This window comes from Dermacentor variabilis, chromosome 10, assembly GCF_050947875.1.
Source record: "Dermacentor variabilis isolate Ectoservices chromosome 10, ASM5094787v1, whole genome shotgun sequence".
NCBI lineage: Eukaryota > Metazoa > Arthropoda > Arachnida > Ixodida > Ixodidae > Dermacentor > Dermacentor variabilis.
The window spans coordinates 16,195,018-16,216,837 of NC_134577.1; the positions used below are offsets into that span (position 1 = coordinate 16,195,018).

The following is a 21,820-nucleotide window of genomic DNA, read 5'->3' on the forward strand; positions in this document are numbered from 1 at the left end:
GTAGTCACCACGAGCTGATCCTCAGACAATCCACCATGCGCGTTTTGTAAACAAGAAATGGCGTTTAAACGAGAGGGCACGGACACAGCGCTGTTGCAAGATTTGCAGGTGAGCGTTCTCTACTTTATAAAATTGATGTTAACTAGCTCTATATATACAAGTCCTTCATAACCGATCGTTTTGTTCTGTTTGGGGCACTTAATCGCACAAGCGCACTCGCACAGCGAAACTAGTTAAAGCAGATGAGCATTAGCTTTCAGGCTACTGATCAGTGATTCCTTGCTTTATTCTATATTTAGAAACGACGAGTTAGCGAAATTCTTGTCAGCCACATACCGGAGGATGAAGCTCTTCTACTCAAGAATGGAAAGTAAGTTCAGACAAGGTTCTCTCAGTGATGCTCATCGTTATCGAGCCTGAGAACCTGCTTTATATTTCAGATACGCATGTACACTGTGCTCGCATCGACCAGTCCTCGACACCATTGAAATGCTTGCCATGCACAGAAAGGGCAAACGACACTTGATAAGTAAGGTATTTTCCTCAATATTCGTTGCTGTTGTTCATTAGTCCCACATCTTGCGAAATGGGGCAACTTTCGCGGATAAGGTCACTTTCACGAGAGTTCACGTGTCTATACTCCATCGATGCTCCATCTCACAAGCTGGTTGTAGCACTGCCGAAGGTACGAGGCATACACGGACAATATGCTTGCGTAGCGCTATATAGTTCCGGGCGTAACTGGCTGATTATTAGAGAATTTTAGTGCGTCCGGTATCCCGGCAAGCGCGGGCGGTTTGCCGGTTTGGCGGTGGCGTAAACGTGACTGGCCAGATTGGTGGCGCGAGCTGGTGGCGCAAAGCTCAACCACACAAACACAAAGTAAAATACTATATTCTGCTTAGCTACTGGTGCAAATTTTCGACAGCGGCGTAATCGTGTTCACAATTATACCGCTGCCAAAAATTTGCACCAGCAGCAAAGCAGGGTATAGTGGGTTACTGCAGTTTTAGCTCTGTGTTTGTCTGGTTGAACTCTACGCCACCAGGCAGCTGCTCTGCTCTGGCTGCTCACGTTTACGCCCCCGCAAATCCGGCAATCCGCCCAAACCACCCCCATTTGCCGGAATAGCGGACAGGCTAAAAGTCTCTATTGGCTACACTAGAGACTGTTATTTTTGCTCGCTACATGATACGGTACAGCGATACATGACACGTTAGGACCTTTGCTCTTGTATGTCGTATACCGCCGTCTGCTGTCGTATACCGTAGTTACCGCCGGTAACCGTAATAGCTACCCTAACCGTGGCAATATGGCAACGTCCATAGAGCGCCGACCACTCGCTTCAATACGAATTCGCGCTTGTTACTGGCTCTCTGCCCTGTTAGCATGAAACAAGTTGCAAAATCCGTCATCGCTAAACATGGAGGAAGGAAAAGATATGGGGGAGCACACTTCAACTCGATTGGAGCCAAACCTGGTGGCCCAACACGTGATCGCACGTCAGAGAGCGCGGTTGGTTTTAGTGTTCCCGCTCTGCAGGCAGAGCCACGGTGAGGCAGCTGAAAAAAGCGCGCACAGAATAAAAACTACTGGCATAGCTACTGGAAACAAAATGTCTCAGCAAATCTATCAATTCTTGCTCCGTGATCTCGACTAAAGAGACCACGTATTGGACCACCACAGTGGCTTCACAGAGTGTGGGATTGCCAAGGCTGGCTGCGTGAAGTAATGCTTCCTCCTATATTTTTCCTTCCACCTGTGTTGCTAAGTCTCAACTCAAGCTGAGGTCAAATCATTAGGTATGTTTTGTCACCGCCGCTAACCATAATAGCCACCCTAACTGTGGCAACATGGCAGCGTCCATACTGCGCTGACCACTCACTTAAATCCGAATTCACGCCTATTACTGGCCCTGTGCCCTATCAGCAAGAAACAAGCTGCAAAATTCATCATCGCTAAGTCTCATCTCAAGCTGAAGTCGAATAATTAGGCATGTTATGTCGTAATTATTGAGATCAGCTGTTTGTTTTCACGCTGCTGGGCCTACAGGCACGGCACTGAGCCGTAAAACTGGTTTGATTTCTATTTAGCAGACCGCACCGCAGCATTAGCATTAGTGATGTGTTGACGAAGCGGAACGCTATAAAAGCCTAGTTGTTCACTGCATCATTAATTCACTACCCTGCTCTAGCATGGTACTTGATTACGGTAACGAGCAAATGCCTAGTAGATGCTGAGCAGATGCTGTGGCGCAATTTGTAAGGGCATTCACCTGTACTATTTGCTAAGGAGGCTGTAGGGTAACTGCAGGGAAAGCATACAGGTAAAGTGAAGCCCTGCGGTTACATGCATGTAAATGCAGCCTATGGTTACAGCGTGAAAAGATTTTTGCGTCAATTCACCAACCATGGAGCATGTAACAGGATGGCAAGCAGATGCTGAGCAGATGACATGGTGTGGATTTGCTAAACCGAGTACAGAGATACGAGTACTAACATATTTAACTTTATTTGGTGGTGGAGGGGGGAGGGGTATTCTACAGATTCTTTCATAATCCGGATTAATTAAAATTTAGAATAAATAATAGTGGAAATGCAACTATTACATTAATAACACTGAATTTTTTTTGCTTCACATGCCCTTCCTCTTCTGTGAGATGGATGCCATGCTCATAAACTAATTTACTAAACATGAATTTTATCACTGCCCCCCTTCCCCACCCCCCACATTTTCTTTTACTGCCACAGCAGTTAAAAGCTTGAAATTGCTTCAAAGTATAACAGTGTGACTTCGTAAGTGAGGAAAATTGTTGTTGTCTGTGCATGTATTTCACAGGCCATGGCAGGCAGTATGGTTTCAGACAAGGGCAATGTTATGTGTGTCACAAGGAAGTTGTTCTTGGGAAGATGGCTGTGTGCGCAGTGAGAACCTGCTGTTGTAACAGTAAAGTAGTTCAAAGCCGACAATACTGCTGAAGTGTGCCTTGTCCTTTTTTTACTTCTGCTTTGTCTGTGAGGACGATTAATTGTACATGTACAGCCATGGTATTCACATTGTGAGTTTGTATTTAATTATTGTATTTGTGATTTTATCTGGAGCGTCACACTTTTCTGTGTTTAAATTTTTGTATTGTTATGTGTGTTGCGCACCACTGTCGTATGCTGATGACGGCTGCTAGTAAACGAGGGCTCACTGATTAAGTGAGCACATTTTCTTCACCCCTTGCCTTGCTCCAGTTTTTTTGGAATGGGATAACAATTGCATTGATTCATTGATTGATATTGTACAATTCACAAGAAGCCATTTCGATCACATTCCGCAAGAAAGTCCTAAAGAAACCAGGGCTAGGATAATGTAGCGATTCGATTACAATTAACTTCCTTTCTGCACTTTGTCAGTAGCAGAAGCAGGGCTCCACCTACTTTACCACCACAGTCATCCAGCCATGAGTGGTGGATGTTCAGAAAGGAATAAAATCGAGCGAAATTGCTACATTATACTGACCCAGCCTCTGTTTATCAGAGAATCATCAGAGGCCAACTACTTTAATTATAAGTGAAGAATATTGATGTTCTTGTGTTGCGAAATTACAAAGAACGATTAACTTTAGGCATAAGTGAAGAACATTTGCATGTGCCTGATCATCATCAGCCTATTTATGTCCATTGCAGGACAAAGGCCTCTCCCAGCGATCTCCAATACCCCCTTCTTGCACTAGCTGATTCCATCTTATGCCTGCAAATTTTTAATATTTCATCACACCACATAACTGTCTGCTGTCCTCGACATTGCTTCGCTTCCCTTGGCACTCTAATAGACTGTTGGTTATTTGCCCTACTTATTACATGGTCTGCCCAGCTCCAGCTTTTCCTCTTAATGTCAGCTACAATAATGGATACCCCCATCTGCTCTCTAATTCACACCGCTACCTTCCTGTCTGAACATTAGGCGGAACACCTAATATGTGTGTATGTGTTGTCAAATGGTTTTTTTTTGTTTTCTTTCAGATTTGACTCGGCACTTGTCACATACGAAATGGAAGGAGCAGGAGCTGCAAAAAAGGCTACAGGAGGCGAATGCAGTGTCAGGAGCAATGGCAACCAGCTTTGATCGTACAAAAGTAAGACACACTGCATTAGCAAAACCGATGGAGGTTTTGTCAGTGGCAGTAAACACCCTTGAGGTGCCAATTAATTTTTTCCATTGAATATTGCAACATTTTTTGCATCTACAGACTTGTGAAAAGGATACAGCTGCACAACAGTTCAAGAATTTTCATTTCTTCAGCGAGTTTTGTGAAGTTTACAGTACATGGACTAAATGGGAGAATTTGCTACAGGAATGTCAGATGTGAGAATATCGACTATTTCATCTCTAACACACTTGGAAAGCACTATCCAAACACTTAAATAATGCGCCAGGTGCCATGTGTGGAACATAGTGAAAAACATAGGATGCAAATTTACTACATGATGACACACCAACACCGCGAGTGAACATTAAGCCGTCTGTCTTCTAACTTGTTTTACTAAAAAACTTTACACATACTATTGAAACTTGCAGCATGACCTGCTATTCTAAGACAGTGTCTTTGGCATTGCACTGCTGAGGTTGAGGACGCGGGTTCGATTTGGCCATGGTGGCTACATTTCAATGGGCCAGGCACATGTGTACAATATGCATAGGATGCACGTTAAATTTCCTGAGGTGGTAAAAATTAATCTAGAGTCCCCTACTGCGGTGTGCCTCACATTCTAAACATCATTAATTCATCAGTACTTTTGTTTTTTACGCGCTGTCTTGGCATGTGCAGTTGTGTACACAGCACCTGAAGGGGTCAAGAAAAAGATTTAGTTAAACATTGTTCTGCGACTTTTATGTCACAAAGTAGGAGTAAGATGGGAGGCATTGTGTGGCTCCATGAATAAAAATGTATGAAGTCAATGTTGTGCTTAAGCAGATGCATTATAAGACAGTAGTAAACTATGACTAAGATTTGGGCAACTGCTTTAAAAACTAAATGACAGTGATAGTAAAATTTAACAAAATGTAAGTTTGTGATATGACAGAAATTCGCTGCTTGGAAATTACATGCTCATCATCTTGGCAACCAGACACGTAGGAGTGTAACTGGAATGAGCAGTAGATCAAACCAGAAAATTAGAAAAAAAAAAAAGAAACAGCAAAGCTTGCACGTTGGCACAAATTCTTGTGTCATTATTTTTCTTCAACGGGTTTTAGCCTGAGTATATTGTGACATGCATAGTTGTTACCAGTCATGCATAAATGCTGCAGGAGTGGAAGCTTTTTCTTAAAGCATGCTTTCTCTTTGAGCATGATTTGTCATGCCTGGTGCAGCCTTTCTGCGTATATTGCTAACAACTCAGGAATGCAGCGGTAAATGCAGCTCAAAGGGAATTTGTGTACAGAGGCTAGGCAGTTCTCAAATTTTGCCACCTAATGCTGCAATCAATGACTCCAGCTTTTTCATGCACCACTGTGGTACTAGGGGATGCAGCTTTTTATCAGATATGCTAAAAAAGAAAAAAAAAATTGCTGAAAAGGTATGAACTAGAGGTAGGACAATATCAGCTTTCTTGAATATGAATTGAATTACAAATAGCAAGTATAGAATATCAAATTGAGTATTGAATAGTGGTCACAAGCAGACACATATATTTGCAGCAGCAATATATAGGTGTTATTAGGTACCATGCATGGACTGACTAGTGAAAAAAAAACTGCAAACTATCACGCACAATGAACACAAGGTTTAAACACAGTATCACTGATTTAATGGTTTCCTTTGATTTTCATTAAAACAACTGCAGAACTCCTCTCTCAGCATCTTTAGAACTTGGTTTGCAAACAAGCTTTACAAGAATAAATGGCTACTGTATGACTAGTTTTCTGACAATGCTAAGTAATAGTAATTGAAGAATGATCAGAAGTTCTGGAAAAGGAAAAGTAAAAGCTGCTGAAGGACATACGTGCCTTAGACACATGTAGAAAGGCTCGTTGCAAGGAAAACATGACTGGTTGTAGCATGAAAGATAAAGCTACTGCTACATGACTATACTGCAAAAACACCAATGGATAGACTACAAGTGTAAGTCACCATCTGTTTGTAGGTTTCCGTCATGAAACCAAAAAACAAAGTGTGCAGTTCTCTTTTTATTTTGCACTGCTTTGGAAACTGATGTCGTTTCACTTATTGTAATTTGCGATACCTTGTTTAGCAGATGCAGAATAGTAACTGAAATTTAACAGCTGGTTGTTGTGAAGTATTTGGTTAATTTTGATATTCTAAACTACCGAATAGTTTATTTTCAAATACAAATGCGGCTAATTAGTGTATAATATTCAATTCGTACTTGAAACTTCGAATATTCCACCGCCCATAGTATTAACCCTTTAAGGACAAGAATGCCAGAAGAAAATGTGTGAATTTTATTAAATGTGCAAAATGCACTGATAATAGAGATATTTAACGAATGGAAAAAGTATTTTGCAGAAATTTTTTCTGCAATCGGTGGGCAACGCTGGAAGAAAGCTTCATCCCACGAAACCTATGGCTTCATATGGAATTCGTACAGACAGCTCTCATTGAATGGGAAACACAGCTGTACATTGCATTTCCTCTACATTACCTGTATGATACCATTGCAGCCAGTGACCTTGCACTGACCTTTCTCATCTGAAGGCGTTTTCAAAAGAAAGTGAGTCGTGTGCCAAAGTTTCTTTTTCATTCTCTGTTCCTGCTCTAATCCAACAAGCGGCACTTGCTGCCTGTTGGTCAAGGTTGGCCAAAGACACTCAACTTGAAATACCATGCTCAAAACCGAAACTCGTCAAGAAAAAAATATATTTTCTGGTGTGTTCATCGTCTGTGAAGTGTCGACTAGGCTTCCAGTAGCATGTCATCTTGGTTGCAGCTCACAAGCTTGGTGTTCACTATTCCAAAACGAGGCAGACTTGGAAGCAACATCAAGATAACCAGTTGCTTCACTCATCATCAAAGTCCTCCTCAAGAATAGTAAGAGACTGTTTCTTGGATAACAAAGGGACGAAGAGCAAGTGGAAATATACTTTTGTGGAAGCAGCTTCTCCTGCATTATTGCACTCTCCTGCATACATGTACATAGATGTACATTGTTACATCTGTCTGTTGACACCCACACGAATGTTGAACAAAGGGCATCATGTGAACATGCTTCAGCTGTTGCAGTTTACAGGGGCTGTTACCACTAGTTGCGGGTGTCATAGATCTGCTGACAAGCCCAGCATTCCAGCAGGAGGGTGCTCAGCTTTGCAATGCGGTCACGAGCCTCTCTCTGTTCAAGCAACCTGATGTTGCCGTCATTGTGAAACTTGTCTGCTGAAAGCTGTGCGTTTGTCAAATGTCAAACAGCTGTCATCTGGAGATGTTCGTGAGAAACCGAAATTGCTGCAAGCAGCCCAAGCTGGCCATCACAGAGAGCCAGCTAATTGCTGAAAGGAGCCAGCATCAGACCGCGAGTACGGTGTTGACTGCTGCTTTCCGAGTGCCTCGTCATTGTGTCATATGTGGGGGCGAACACACACCATCAGAGGCGAAGTCTGGGGAGGAGATGCGACAAAGTGGGCATAGCGCTGCGAACATTAAGACCATTTTGATTGGTCAGGATATGGCCATTTCCTCGTCCAGTGATCTATAGTAAACGACTGCTTAAAAGTGGACATCTTGAATGCTTTGTGCAGTGCATGCTCAGCCAAGTAAATTGCTCAGGCTTGTAGTAGTGTGCTCCGGCATTCAGTGTGCTTTGATTCAATCATGTAGACCACTCAGGTACAATCGACTCCTAGAGCGATGGAGCCAGTTGTCAATATGTAGAATAAACCCATTTCTCGTTTCCTTCAACTTCCCGACCTCATCTCCTTGCCAACATGCAACTCTTGGCGATAGAAATGGATGATAGTATAGGTGTGCTTAGCCAGCTTAATGCGATGCCTCTGTATAGGCCAGGCCAGCTACCACATTTTAGGCATTCCGGGATTTAGGCAAGTGCTTCTCTGTGTGACGCCTGACTCCGAACCACGAATCCCAGAACCAGATCTGAACAGGGCCTGTTATGATCAGAGTTCCTCTAACCAGTTGGTCAAGCTTGCAGGAAAAACTCTTTCTAAATAACCACAACAAGCCTGTCCTTTCATGCTTCAAGTCACCATCATCATCACCAGCCTATCTTTGTGTCCACTGCAGGAGGAAGGCATCACCCTGCGATCTCCAATTACCCCTGTCTTGCGCTAGCTGGTTACAACTTATGCCTGCTAATTTCCTAATTTCGTCACCCCACCTAGTTTTCTGCCATCCTCGATTGCGCTTCACTTCCCTTGGCACCCATTCTGTAACTCTAATGGTCCACCGGTTATCTGCCCTACGCATTACATGGCCTGCCCAACTCCATTTCTTTCTCTTAATGTCTACTAGAATATTGGCTATCCCCATTTGCTTTCTAATCCACACTGTTCTCTTCTCGTTTCTTAACGTTATGCCACACATTTTTCGTTCCATCACTTTTTGCATAGTCCTTAACTTGTTCTCAAGCTTCTTTGTTAACTTCCAAGTCATAGTGTTAGCTTCAAGTAGTAGTTTCATTAAAATACCATTGACATGAAGAGAAGATGACCCACTTGTTCGATAAAATAATATAAAGAACTGTCATGCTGGCTGAGTGGATTTGGCATTGTGCTGTTTAGCAAAAGGTAGGTTGGGGTTTAATTTCTGGTCATGTTTAACGCATTCCAATTAAGGCAGAATGCTGAAACACTCATGTACTGTGCTTCAAGTGCACACTAAAAATCCCCAGGTCATCAAAATATATCAAAAGTCTTCCACTACAGCCTTCCTCATAATCCACTGTGAAGTTCCAGGCTCTTAAACCCCACTATTGTTTTTTTTTTACTATCTTGGAAAACCACAAGTCAGGTCATGCCACGTAACTGGTACATTTCTATTCCCACACCTCATGTAATGGCCTTAGTATGGAATGTTTCAGGTATACTAAATAAATAAGCAAACAGTTGTAATGCTGTGATAATGGCACATGTATAACAGCCCCAATTGTCATGTGTGGGGAGGAATAAAACAGCTCTCAGCACAAATGTGCAGTTTGAAACGGGATTAGAGATTGGTTTCTCTTCTGTCCAAAGTGCTTTCTTGCCACTGCCACTTCCCCATGCATTGTGTGTGATCCATCTAGGAGTTGCACAAAAAAGGAATGGCCCAGCTGATCTCATGGACATGGGTGTCTTATGATAAGAAATTGCTTGAATGAAGCAAATGTGAGGACATGCATATGTGCCAACTCTTCCGATTGTTTTATTTTACCAATCTTGTGTGAACTTTATCGAAATGTATATTCTGTCCGCAAAAAAGCTTCACTCGCTGGTTTCCGAGTCTTTCTTTGAAAGCTTCATCACGTTAGAAAGGACATCACACAAAGGTTAAAATAATTAAGTTCTTGAAGCATGCGACATTGGAAGCTTCAAGGTTGCTGAAAAAGTCACTGTGCTGTCCCTAGTTTGCAGCTTGTGTGCTGTGTCTAAGGATAAATCATCCTTAGATTCCTAAAAATCTATTCCTATGAATCTATTCCTGAAAAGGCATGTGCTCTTAAAGTTCACAGGTTGGCAGGTATGGACCTGAATACATAGGATTGGGAAAGACAGCAAGACATGGATGAGGAAGGGATTCTCTGGCACATGCATATATATGTTCCCGTTGAGGGGCACTTGCCGCTGCATTATTGACTTGTTGCGGACTATATTTGCAATGATGTGTTGTTGCTGTGGTAACACTGAGGCTGTGCTCAAGGACGTAAACTTTTACAACTCAATGTGAAATGCTAGATAAGATCTTTTACTTTTGAAAAAACATCTAATGTGTATACATGCATTTTCACTTTTTGAACTGTGTACTACTACCACTTTTTAAAAAATTTGGATGGGACCCTTATTGTCTGGTGCTACCTTGCTCGCAGCTTTTAGGTTCTGCGCCAGTGAAGGCCACAAAGAAGGCACCACGCCTCAAGCTTATGAAGGCAGCACCTTATAGCAGCTGTTGTAAAAAGAAAGGAGGTGACCAAGGAGCCACTGGTTCCAGTGGTGAGCCCTGTTTTTAACCCTTCTTTTCTTTCACACATCTTGTAGCAGTGGCATTTCACTGCTGATCATGAGGATGTGGGTTCGATTCCCAGACAGTAATTTTGCACTCCGATCTGAACAAAAGGCAAAAACTGGCAATTTTGCATGAAGGCAGACCATTAAACAGGCGATAGCAAGGTTTATTGTTGCACTGAAGGCATCTCAGAAAGCTGGCATGACGAAGAGCACCACCAGCAGCATTGCAAGTGTTGCACCTCGATGGTGCATGAGATGACATTGAAGAAAAATTGCCGGTGTTTGTCAGAATCCAAAGAAAGGATTAGTACATAAATTTCGCTTGAGGTTTACTGTCGGCATTGCTCAGACCACTGTATGCATACAGCTGCTTAATAGGAATGCTAATGTGTGTGCCCAAAGCACTCATGCCAGCAGCGGAAGCCATATTGCAGCCCTGACTCTGGCAGAGCTGATTGGGCAGACTGTAATGGTGCAGCCACTTGGCTTTCACGCTTTTGCAATCACATGTAATGCGTGTCTCTGGAGACCTAACCTTGCATGAGTGGGCTGCACATGTGTTTCGATACCATGACAGCATGACAATGCCCGCTACAACAGTGAAAATGTGCCTTGAGCATATGTATAATTGCCATCGCAATGAAACACTTGTGTAGTGAGATTTTGGTGCACGCTGTGCGTAGATTTAGGTACGGGTTAAAGAGCCTCAGGTCATGAAAGTCCATGGCTCGCCTCTACAATGTGTCTCATAGACCAGCTGTTACTCTGGGATGTAAAGTACAGTCACTCAGTCTTTCATGTAACCTTATTCCAGCGTGTTTACTGCTTCCTGGTAACAATGTATCAAGACAAGTTGTTTCACTGTATGGCTGCTCTATTTTTTTTCTAAATTTTATCACACTTGGAGCTCGTAGCATAGACCAGAAAAATAGAAGCATAGCACACATGTAAGCTTCACTACGATACCCTGGTGAGCTAGATGATGCATTTCTGTTAGCACTGAGTGACTGTGCAAATAAGCACAAGGAAACATGAACAGCACAGGCACTCTGCCTGTCCAAGTCTTTTTTGTGTGGTTTGCATTTACTTGCAGAGTCATTCAAGCTAACAGGTGCACAGGCTTGCAGGAAGTAGACAATGATATTTATACTAATGCTAATACCTCTGCGGGAAAATTTTTACAGGTGACATTTTGCCATTACTGGGTACATGAGAAGAACTCACAGGCAACGCTTATACCCCGGTCATATGTGAAAATCTATTCTCATTTTTGAATGAGTGTAGTTCATTCATGATTGTCACTTTGGCACTTAGCATGACAGAGATTCCTCCAAAATAGTTACAAATATTGTTAAGGGGATATCATTCTGAGGGACTGTGATGACTCTGCTCATCTGGCCTTCTACAGCTGAAACTTTCTTTTGTACCTCGCACCTCCACCAAAGATGATATGGGGACATGTCAAAAAGGGTTTGTACGCATATTTACACAGCGACAGCGAATGGTGCCACTACAACAAAGATGGCAGGCCGGGACAGTTCGTCCTCTTTCTCGTCTGCTATACTGCACCTTCTTCCTCTTCGTCTGCAGAATGGGTGGCTCATAATAATGTTTAGAAAAAGTCAGTGATGTTGGCTCCTATAATGAAAAAGCCACCTTGCATGTCATTCTGGTGTAAATAATTCAATATTCTGCAAAATTACCTATTCACATTACAGCCGAAACCCACGGTAACGAAATCCCGAGGGAACGAAATTCTCGCCGCAACGAAATATTTTTGGATCCCCGGCGAACAGCCATAGGAGTCAATGCATTTCCTATCTCGCGACAACGAAACTTTTTTCTATAGCAATCCCTCATTAATGAAATTTTCTGAAACGACAGTCCGCAAATAATCTACTCACGTAACACTAATTATGTTCGGAAACTGCTCAAATGCATTCGTTGTGCGCTTAAATTGCATTAACTACCACCACAGCACACTTGCGTGGCCACCGCCATCACTGTTTACAATAAAAAAAAGCCTCGCACCACCTCGTGGCAGGCGACAGCGATGATGAAGATGGTGGTCGTTCGCCCTTCGCAACGGGTGACTGCGCAGTGTCTAAGCCAAAAATGCAATTATTAGTATTTAAATGATACAAATAAAAAAAAAAAGACAAGAACCGTAGGCGATCTTGCAGTGAACACATTTTATTTAATCCTGTGTGCCATCACAGCATGTGCTAAATGCAGAACGAAATGCCTGCGTGCGTGGCAGCCAAATCGACATCTACTACACGTGAAGGCTCGGATAACCCGGATGACGCTTTATCAGTGGGCTTTGTGTACCACCGCACATGGTCGTGTGCTCAGTGTCATTGGTGCTAGAGTGCGTCAATTGTGTGTCTGTGTGCCAATCGGGCCATTTGCTTTGACAACCTGCTAAGATGCCGCCTCCAGCCAAAAAGAGGAAACTTATGACACTGCAGGATAAGGCTGCAATTATTGCCCAAGCTGAAAAGGGCAGGAAGAAAATAGATATCGCTGAAGAGTTTGGAATTGCATGCAGTTCAATATCTACGATTCTGAAAAACAAGGCCCCCATTCTCGACGCACTCGGAAGTGGTGTGAGTGCGAAGAACAAAACGGTGAGCGCTGCGGCATTTCCAGACGTAGACAAGGTGGTGTTTGCATGGTTTTGTGAACAGCGTGCCAACAAAGTGCCGCTGTCTGGCAGAGTTCTTCAGCAGAAAGCGCTGGACTTCGCGTGCATTCTCGGGCACGCTGATTTTAAGGCTAGCCCTGGTTGGTTGAGCCATTTCAAAGCCCGCCACGATATAGTGGCCAAAGTCATTTCCAGGGAAGCAGCAGCCATCGACCCTGTGACAACATCGTCATGGCTGCTGACCAACAAAGAGTATTGGACCAGTACAAGCCCTGGGACATTTATAATGCAGATGAGACGGCCTTATTCTATGAGATGCTGCCATTGAAGACCCTGAACTGATAAGGCCAGAAATGCCGCGGGGGGAAACACAGCAAGTGGCATGTAACAATTTTGTTGTGCACTAACATGGACAGCACAGATAAACGGCCACTGCTTGTAATCGGCAGAAGTAAGAAGTCCCGCTGCTTCAAGGGAAATCGTCAGCTGCCTGTACAATACACCGCGAACCTGAAGGCATGGATGACCCGGGCCATATTTGGCAGCTGGCTCAAGGCCTTCGATACGGACATGCGGAAGGCAGGCAGATCGGTCTGCCTTTTTTTGGACAATTTCAGTGCCCTTCATGTTGATGACGTGGAACTTGGAAACGTGCGCTTGGTTTTTTTCCACCAAACTGCACTTCCGTGCTGCAGCCGCTTGATCAAGGCGTCATTCGTAGCGTCAAGTGCGCCTACAGGGCAAGGCTGAGTCAGCGTCTGCTGGTGAACCTCCAGTTGAAGCGTCCCACCGTAGTGGACATGTTCATGCCGCGTGAGATGGTGGCCGCCGCATGGCTTGCGACGTCGCCAGCCGTGATAGCTAATTGTATTAACCATGCCGACTTCATTGCCACTCGGCAAGCATCATGTGCTGATCCAGTGGCATTGCAAGAAGATTCGCCTGAAGGTGCACTAGTTGACAGTGCTGACGGCGTAGTGCCGCCAATCGCTGGCCCACGCATGGGATTCACTTTCTGCCGGGACAGATGGTGTTCCGGATGGCCTCAGCATTGATGAGTTCGTTCATGTGGATGAAGGTGTTGTCGTGCATGAAGATATGACCAATGAGGTCATCATAAGTAGCGTTTGCCTAGGTGCCGACGACGCCGACGACCACCAGACACCTAATCATGAGAGGACTGCGAACCCGCGGGATGTGTTGAATTCCTTCGAAGTAATTCGTTCATTTTTCAGTGAGCATGATGACGACGTGGCAATAGACCACTTTTTGCAGTGCGAGTCGAGAGCAGTAAAATTGCTGCAAGGCAAGGCTTGGCAAAGTAAGCTGACTGAATTTTGGCAATAAATTGTTTTTTTTTTTGGAAGCCAATTCCCTTCCCTGTCTTTTCTGCCTTATTCTCGCGCTAACGAAATTCCCGCAAAAGCGAAATGTTTTGCTTTCCCCGGCGATTTCGTTATTGCGGGTTTCGACTGTATTTATTTTGAAGCCTTCTCAAGTAAGGAATGTTGTTAGACTTTTTGCTAGCTCAGTGCCATCAACAGCAATCTGCATCTCTGGCTGTACTGGTGATGTAGCAGATTCTCTTTGAAGCTTTGTTGTGTGGGCAAAGCATGGCCTAAATGTTTTTGAAAATTATTGTAAGTTATCAGCAGAAATAGTTATCAGAATTTTAAACCAGCCAGTCATTCAGCAGTTAATAACCTGGTGGGACAACAATGCATTTGTGCACCTGGGTGATGTATTAGTTCACTGTAATGCACACAGAGCAATGTCAGACGTCAGTGCGAACACAACAGATCCTTTTTGAGCTTGTAAAGCTAGTTTTCTTGCAAGGCAGATTGCCTAAAAAATGCTGGCCTAGTAATCTTTTCAGACAGTGCTCTCAAGCACAACTTGTTCGTGCTATGTCATGGAAAATGTAGGCGTGGCTCTTGTTATGAAACCATGCGCAAGAGACAAGCTTCAGCATGTGCAGCTAGCACCTCATGTTCATTTCAACCATGACTGTGGTGCCATTAGGAAGGCAAATAGGCAGGGCCAAGAAGTGCACTCGCAAATTAGAAAATGGTACTATAGCAAGAACTTGTGCAAACGTACAAAACTCTTTTCTTTTTCTCCTCCCTCTCTCTGCCCACACTCCCTTTTCTTTTTTCTGTTATAATTGCTTTTGTGAAGGCTATGAACTTCAACAAAGCTGTGCTGGGGATTTGGCTTAAAGTTAAAGAAATGGAACTTTGACCTTCCTTTTCTTTTCTAATAGTTAGCCTGCTACCGCAAAATCAACTAAAATAGAGCTTTGAAAGGATACCTTATCAGTCTAAACCAAATTAATTTTTCTCTTTAGGCTTTCTTTAAATGCATCGGCATTACGTTGCAGCAACCTGGCACGCCAAAGCATGAGACAAAATACCACATAAATGTCTTTTAGTGAAATTTGTGTAATAAACATGGCAACAACACTTGCAACAGCAGTAATTGATTTTGCGTATCATTCTTCTTCAATACTTAGGACTGGAAGAGGTGAAGATGCCAGCCATATCGCAGAATGCAGAGAACCCTCTAGTCAAGGCATACATCAAGAAAACCCAACAAAAGAACAGCTTTGCCACCGTTGTCGAACAAAACAAGCGCAGCAGTACGATGCCATCTACAAGTCTGCGGCTAGGTGGCAGTAGTCAATGGTGCGACGTTGACGAAAGCATAGCACAGCGTAAGAAGCCTGTTTCCAAGGGAGTCAAAAAAGATCTTACTGAAGAAGAGGCCAAGGAGAAGGCGAAAGCTCATTACTTTCTCAACTTACGAATGTGAGTAGAGCAGCCTTAATTACCTCTCGCAGTGACTCTTACAATGGCATTCCCCTACTGAGTGTGATGTTGCCTGCTTGATTCCCATCCACAGCATCAGCATTTTGAGGGTGGCGAAATGCAGAAATGCTCATGTACATAAATATGGTTGTTAGTTGGGCTGGTTAGTATGGCAACATGATACAGCAGACAGTGCAAAAGCAGGACGCATATTAAGGAAACGGGTGACACTGGCATGGACGTTCAAGTAAAGTTTATTGTGCGGTGGTAGAAGATATAGGCAGAGGAAAATGTTTGCAGAAGCTAAAGGAAAACAAAGACATTATGTCAGAGGCAATCTTTCTATTACGTTAGTGACAACATTTTTCATCACTGCACAGTAAATTTTAATTGGAAGTTAGTGCCTGCACCATCCTTACGACTGGAACCATCTCCCTGCCTTCATCGCTGCCATCACTGATGTCAACAAATTTAAGAAAACTGCCGTCGATTTTGTATGCCCCTCCTCTCTGCAATGCCTCTGGCCATGAGAGTACCGATATCCATAGCTACTAGTATAACAAACTTCCTCGAGGAACGCTGCATATTGACCAAATATCAGCACGGATTTCGGAAAGGATTATCAACCGTAACTCAACTCGTCACATTATTTCATTCTCTGGCATTGACCCTTGATAGGCACGGTAGGATAGACATGCTTTTCTTAGATTTTTGCAAAGCCTTCGATAAAGTTCGCCATAGTAAACTCTTGTCAAACTTGAAGCAACAGGCATTCCACAAATACTTGTTGACTGTATTTCAGACTATTTGAGTAATCGCAAACAATACCGTACGTTGATGTAGCGGGTCAACACTCGGGCTGTCTTCTACTCACATCTGGTGTACCTCAGGGCAGCGTGTTAGGGCCTTTGCTCTTTATACTGTATATTTATGATATTGTTGATGTTGTCTGCCCTGGTGCTGATTGCTGAAGGCTGTTTGCTGATGATTGTGTTTTGTTTAAAGAAATTAGTTCCACTAACGATTACAATGATCTCAACACTAGTCTGGACAATATACATGAATGGTGTATAAAATGGGGAATGACCCTTAACACGAGCAAATGTGTCTCCCTTCCAGTAACTCGCCAAAAAAATCCGCTGTGCTATACCTCCATATTAGGGCCTTCACCATTACAAGAAGTAAATTGCTGTAAATATCTCGGGGTAACACTCACTTCAAACCTGTCTTGGAATCTTCATATATAATGCTTGTTCATCCGCCTTCCGCAAGCTTTGTGTTCTTAAACATAAACTTAAAACTGCTCCCACTAATGTTAAGCTGCTCTGCTATACTGCTCTTGTGCGGCCAAGACTGGAATATGCGTGCATTATATGGGATCCCCACACTAAACGCAACATTGTTTGTCTTGAACGTATTCAGAGAAAGGCCGTAAGGTTTATTTTTAACAAATTTTCGGCATTAGATTCACCTTCTGATTTAATACAGGCAAATGGCATTCCTGTATTACAGGCACGAAGGCAAAAATTTAGATTAGAATTTCTTTCCCAACTTTTGGAAAACAAACTAGCACTAGATGGATCAACATATTTGTCACCCTTAACTAGCAGGCCCACCCGACACCACAATGAAAACGCCCTAACACCATATTTTGCTCGCACAGACATATTTAAGTTTTCTTATTTCCTGAGAACCATTAGTGAATGGAACTGCCTTATCAAAACAAGTGGTCCAACTGTGAAATAACCTTTCTGAGCCTGTGTTATCATTGCTTTTTTCGTTGCTGTTTCTTTTGTATTTCTTGCATTTGTATCGACCACCCTTCTTAGGCCATGAGTCCGCAGTATTATATAAATATAAATAAATAAATAAATAAATAGATAAATAAATCTGTTCCCTTAACCCTCTCCATACTGAGCTATGTGATATTTACACACTACAAAGCCTGTATACATGATCATGTGTGTGATGGACCACGCTTTTCCGGAGTGGCAGTTTATGCCCCAACTAATCATGAATGTACAGTGGGGCAATGCAGACTGTTAAGACATTTGGAAATGTGTTAAACAGCTAACTGAGGACTGGCAATTTGCATCTTAATTGTGAAAATTACATACTCTGCAGCTTTTTTTCCAAGAGAAAACTTTTTTTGTTGTTGCTTCATGCTAGTTTCAGATGGATTGTAGGTTTTACCTTGTTGAGTCATCCTCTACCTTGCCAGTTTTCGCAGAATTTACCTGGCTAGTATGATCTAGTATTTCAGTTTTGTGTATATCAATGAAAAATACAGACACTACGAGATATCACACATGTTCAAGCCATGCCAACAATATGCAGTTTTTTGAATTTTGGTAGCACTGTGCAGAAAAAAGCAAAGCAACCTTTAGTTGAAATTAATCTGAACTATATGAACTTGTGCATTTTTTCATGAAGGATAATAAACAAGCTTGCATTCTTTTTTTAAATAGCTGCAGCCTCAATCTCAACCCAAAGCTATTGAAACAAAATTTCAATGTGTCTACGATCGCATCCACAGTATGAGCTGTTAATACCAATAGTTTTCAATACATGTTTGTATTTTGTATTAGTTTCAACCAGCTCGTGCAGTGTTATGCAAACACAGTGTGTCATACATTAATGAGACCAGTGGTGTATTGTAAGCTGGTAGCTTTTCACCAGCCAGTCCTCCTTTGTTTGCTGTGAGCATAAATAACAAACTAAATTGTTTTATTGCTAGGCTAGAGTTACTTGAAAAGTTTCTTAGCACATTTAGAGCATGTTCAGCTACAGTCGCCGACCGTTTATTCGGACCTCGCGGGGACAGCGAAAATGTCCGAATAAACAGGTGTCCGAAAAAGCAGATTATGAAAAAAAAAAATGAAATCCTTTATTTCCACGCACTTATTCGGGCTCGGCAGTAGGCTTGAAGAAATCGTGAATGCGCCGTAGCACGCCGTTCCGTTTACGTGCAATCGGATAAGCCTGATCTCGGAGAGGGTCGTACGATCACTATAGGTGGCTGAAAGCACAGTCACTGCTTGTACACGCTCCGCATGCGACGGCAGCGTAGCACATGGTGCGTCATCTTCCGACTCAAGAGTCATCGTCCAGCGGTGCAGCAGAAATCTGACGAATGATCTCGCCGTCGTCGAGTTCTGCGCACGTCAGTACAGCTGTGTCGGCACCTGTGAAACTGTCAAATGAGACGGTGTCCGGAGTCGCAATGCAACCACTGCGCAGGTCTCGGCACAACATTTTCCGCGTCAGTAGGGAGCACATCGGAAGGCGACAAATCTTAGGCCTCCCGGCACCCGCTTGCCGGCATTCCCCAGCGCAGTCTGCGCGGGCACTGTCGGCGCCATTAGACACTTGACGCGATGTTTCCGTATGCCGTGTTGGATCACCGAAACCTCGGCACAGCGCACAAAGCAAACACCACCGTGCCGAGACCAGTCGCACAAACGAAAAACGCGGCCTACTCGCAGCGTCGTGCGCGAAGAAACAAATCAGCTGCTGGATTGTCTTGACATGGCTTACTAAGCTGAAACCGGAACTGCTGTAGAGCCACTCTATCGAACCAGTAGAAACGATGATGATGAGCGGGGATTTCCAGTAGCGCCACTTCGTGGGGCAGCAAGGAGGCTCCGTTCAAAACAAAAATGGCGTTTAGCAAGTCGAGCCATGAGCCGGTCAGAGTCGGTGCATGGTGCTCTCGATCGAGTTCGCTCAAGGAGTGTCCGAAAAATCAGACGAGAGGTTGCAAGGTGTCCGAACTTTCGGCAGTTGTTATACATTATGGTTTATGGGGAGAATGGCGGTGCCGCGAAGCTGACCGAATAATCGGGCATGTCCGAATTTTCGGAGTCCGGAAAATCGGTCGGCGACTGTATTTGCAGAAAGCTGCTGCTTGCATAGTTTCTTTCTAAGTTCTGGATGGGTGCTGCAAAATAGGATAAAATAATTTCAATTTGTACGTGTGCAATTGAAATGCAGTGCTCTCATGCATCCATTCAATAAACAAAGTGTCCATGGAAGCAGAAAAGTAGCAATAGACCACAGCATCGAGCGTAGGTAGCTTTCAACAACGTTATGATGGAAAGCATCAACTGCAGCAGCTAATACATGACAGGATTTTGAGAAAAGCTAATGGAATCTCTCTTATTCACATCAATTTGGTCAAAACAAGGACTTAATTTGCTTAAACCACTGTTAAAAGAGCTTCAATTCGCTTCAATCTGGCTGCAGAAGCATGCAGTGACATCTTATACATTGCAGGTTTCTTTCACAACCTGGAATAATATGTTACTTAAGCGTTGGCTCATTGCAAACAACGTCATTGCATGTCAAATCAGTTCTGCGGGTGACCACTGGGTTCAGTGTTCCTTTGCTTCGAGTTGTTGGTTAATTGAACCTTTCTCTGGAATCTTCTAGCCTACTGGTTAGCTCAGATAGTAGAGTGACCACTTCGGAAAGGTGTTCATCCTGGGTTCAGTGCTCGGGTTAGGATGACTTTTTTTCAACTGCAAAGCCCTCTGTCTGAAAAGCCCGTCTGGGTTTTCTTTTTACGCAGATGTTACAGTTGTGCGGATGACAATTTTTCCTTTAGACTTTTCCTTTCTGAATGTGCAGCAATATGTGAGAGCATCTTTATGCACTTAAATCCATAGCACTAATTAAACACCATCTGTGTGTTTGCAGGTGTATTAAGGTATAGACAGTATAGCCAAAAAAGGTCTAATGGATATGATGTCAAAAAAAAATTTTTACATAGCTTTCCTTGACTTCACTTTCGGCTTTATTTGGTTGTTAATAAACTAAAGACCGCACTTCTCAGTTCCTCAAATTTTTCTCACACAATGTATAGCCATTAGAGTAGTACTGTCCTGCCTGGTTGTAGTAGTGTTATATGGTATATGTATCAAGTAATATAGTAGTAATAACCAGCTTCAGTAGCTTTGTGACTGTGGTGTTCCATTGCTAAGCTCGAGGTCTTGGTCTTGGTCCCGGCTGCGGAAGCTGCATTTCTGTGGGGGCTAATGCAAGAATGCTCATGTACTTAGATTTATATGCATATTAAAGAAAGTCTGAGGTGGTGAAAATTTATCTCAAGTGCCCACTATAGCCAGCCACATAATCATATTGTGGTTGCGGCGTGCAAGTTTAGAGAATATAATTTTATATTAGTAATGAATAAAATTTATTGATAGGAAAGACAGAGAGGTCGACCTGAGCTAGTGCGCTCTAGTCTGCTACTCTGCACTGGGGAAGAGGGAAGGAGAGTGAAAGTATTGGGATGGATGATGATGATAAGAGAGGTGGTGAGTGCTTATGTACATGAGACAGTTGCCTCGCTAGAGCCGCTCGTCAAGCTTGGTGTCCTGCAGGAACTTCAACAATACTTTTGTTTTTATATTAGTAATAATATATGCAGCTTAACTCCACAGCTGTCATCTTGCTAGCTTGCAAGTCAAACATGTGAGTGTGGTTTGTAGGCATAGTGTTCCGAAACAACTGTTTCGTTACGCTGATGGAAAATTTTGAGGGCAAAACTCGTGAATTAACGAGAGCACATGCTGTACCCATTGTGCTCTTCACTGATTATCAGGCAAGCGTGTAAGCGTGTAGCAGAGATAAGGGCCAGCCATATCTTGAACTGCCCTTGTGTTCATTTGTCCACAGGTCTGGCTGGAAGCTGGACAGAGATGGCAAATGGGTCAAAGACGAGAATGTTGAGTTTGACAGTGACGAAGAGGAACCTCCCCCTTTCGTCGAAAGTGTGGCTTCCACATCATGACATCTGCTGACGAAAGTAGTTGGTGTGTGCTGGTATGTAACAGAACGAGCACTAATAAGTGGGGCAAAAGCAACAAAGGGAACTCACTCACAGAACACTGCCTTGTCCCATTTAGTGCTGCTCATACTTGTGACATCCGCTACTTCTACAATAAAAACATTATTTTTCAAAAGTGTGTCCATTGAATTATTTCGCATTTTCTTTGCACATGCTGCTATGTGCATGGCTCAGCATTTTCCCGTAAAACACAAAAATAATGAAACTGAAGTTATTTTACGAACTATAGTTTTAACTAGTGATGTACGAATATTCAAAATTTGGGATATGTATGGAATAGTCTATGCTGTTCAAGAATTCACCATTCAGAATTGCTAAGTATTAAGTTTTTTTTATATTAGAAGGGATAAC

The 21,820-nt window shown here is 43.1% G+C and overlaps 1 protein-coding gene across 1 annotated transcript; it reads left to right on the forward strand.

Moving 5' to 3' along the window:
* Window positions 1-21,584, forward strand: LOC142560013 (sodium channel modifier 1-like). The gene is made up of 7 exons (XM_075671758.1): window positions 1-108; window positions 300-370; window positions 441-529; window positions 4,011-4,123; window positions 10,026-10,149; window positions 15,324-15,618; window positions 21,298-21,584. The coding sequence occupies exons 1-7, from the start codon at window positions 58-60 to the stop codon at window positions 21,410-21,412; spliced, it is 858 nt and encodes a 285-aa protein (XP_075527873.1). The 5' UTR covers window positions 1-57; the 3' UTR covers window positions 21,413-21,584.
* The last annotated feature ends 236 nt before the right edge of the window (window positions 21,585-21,820 follow it).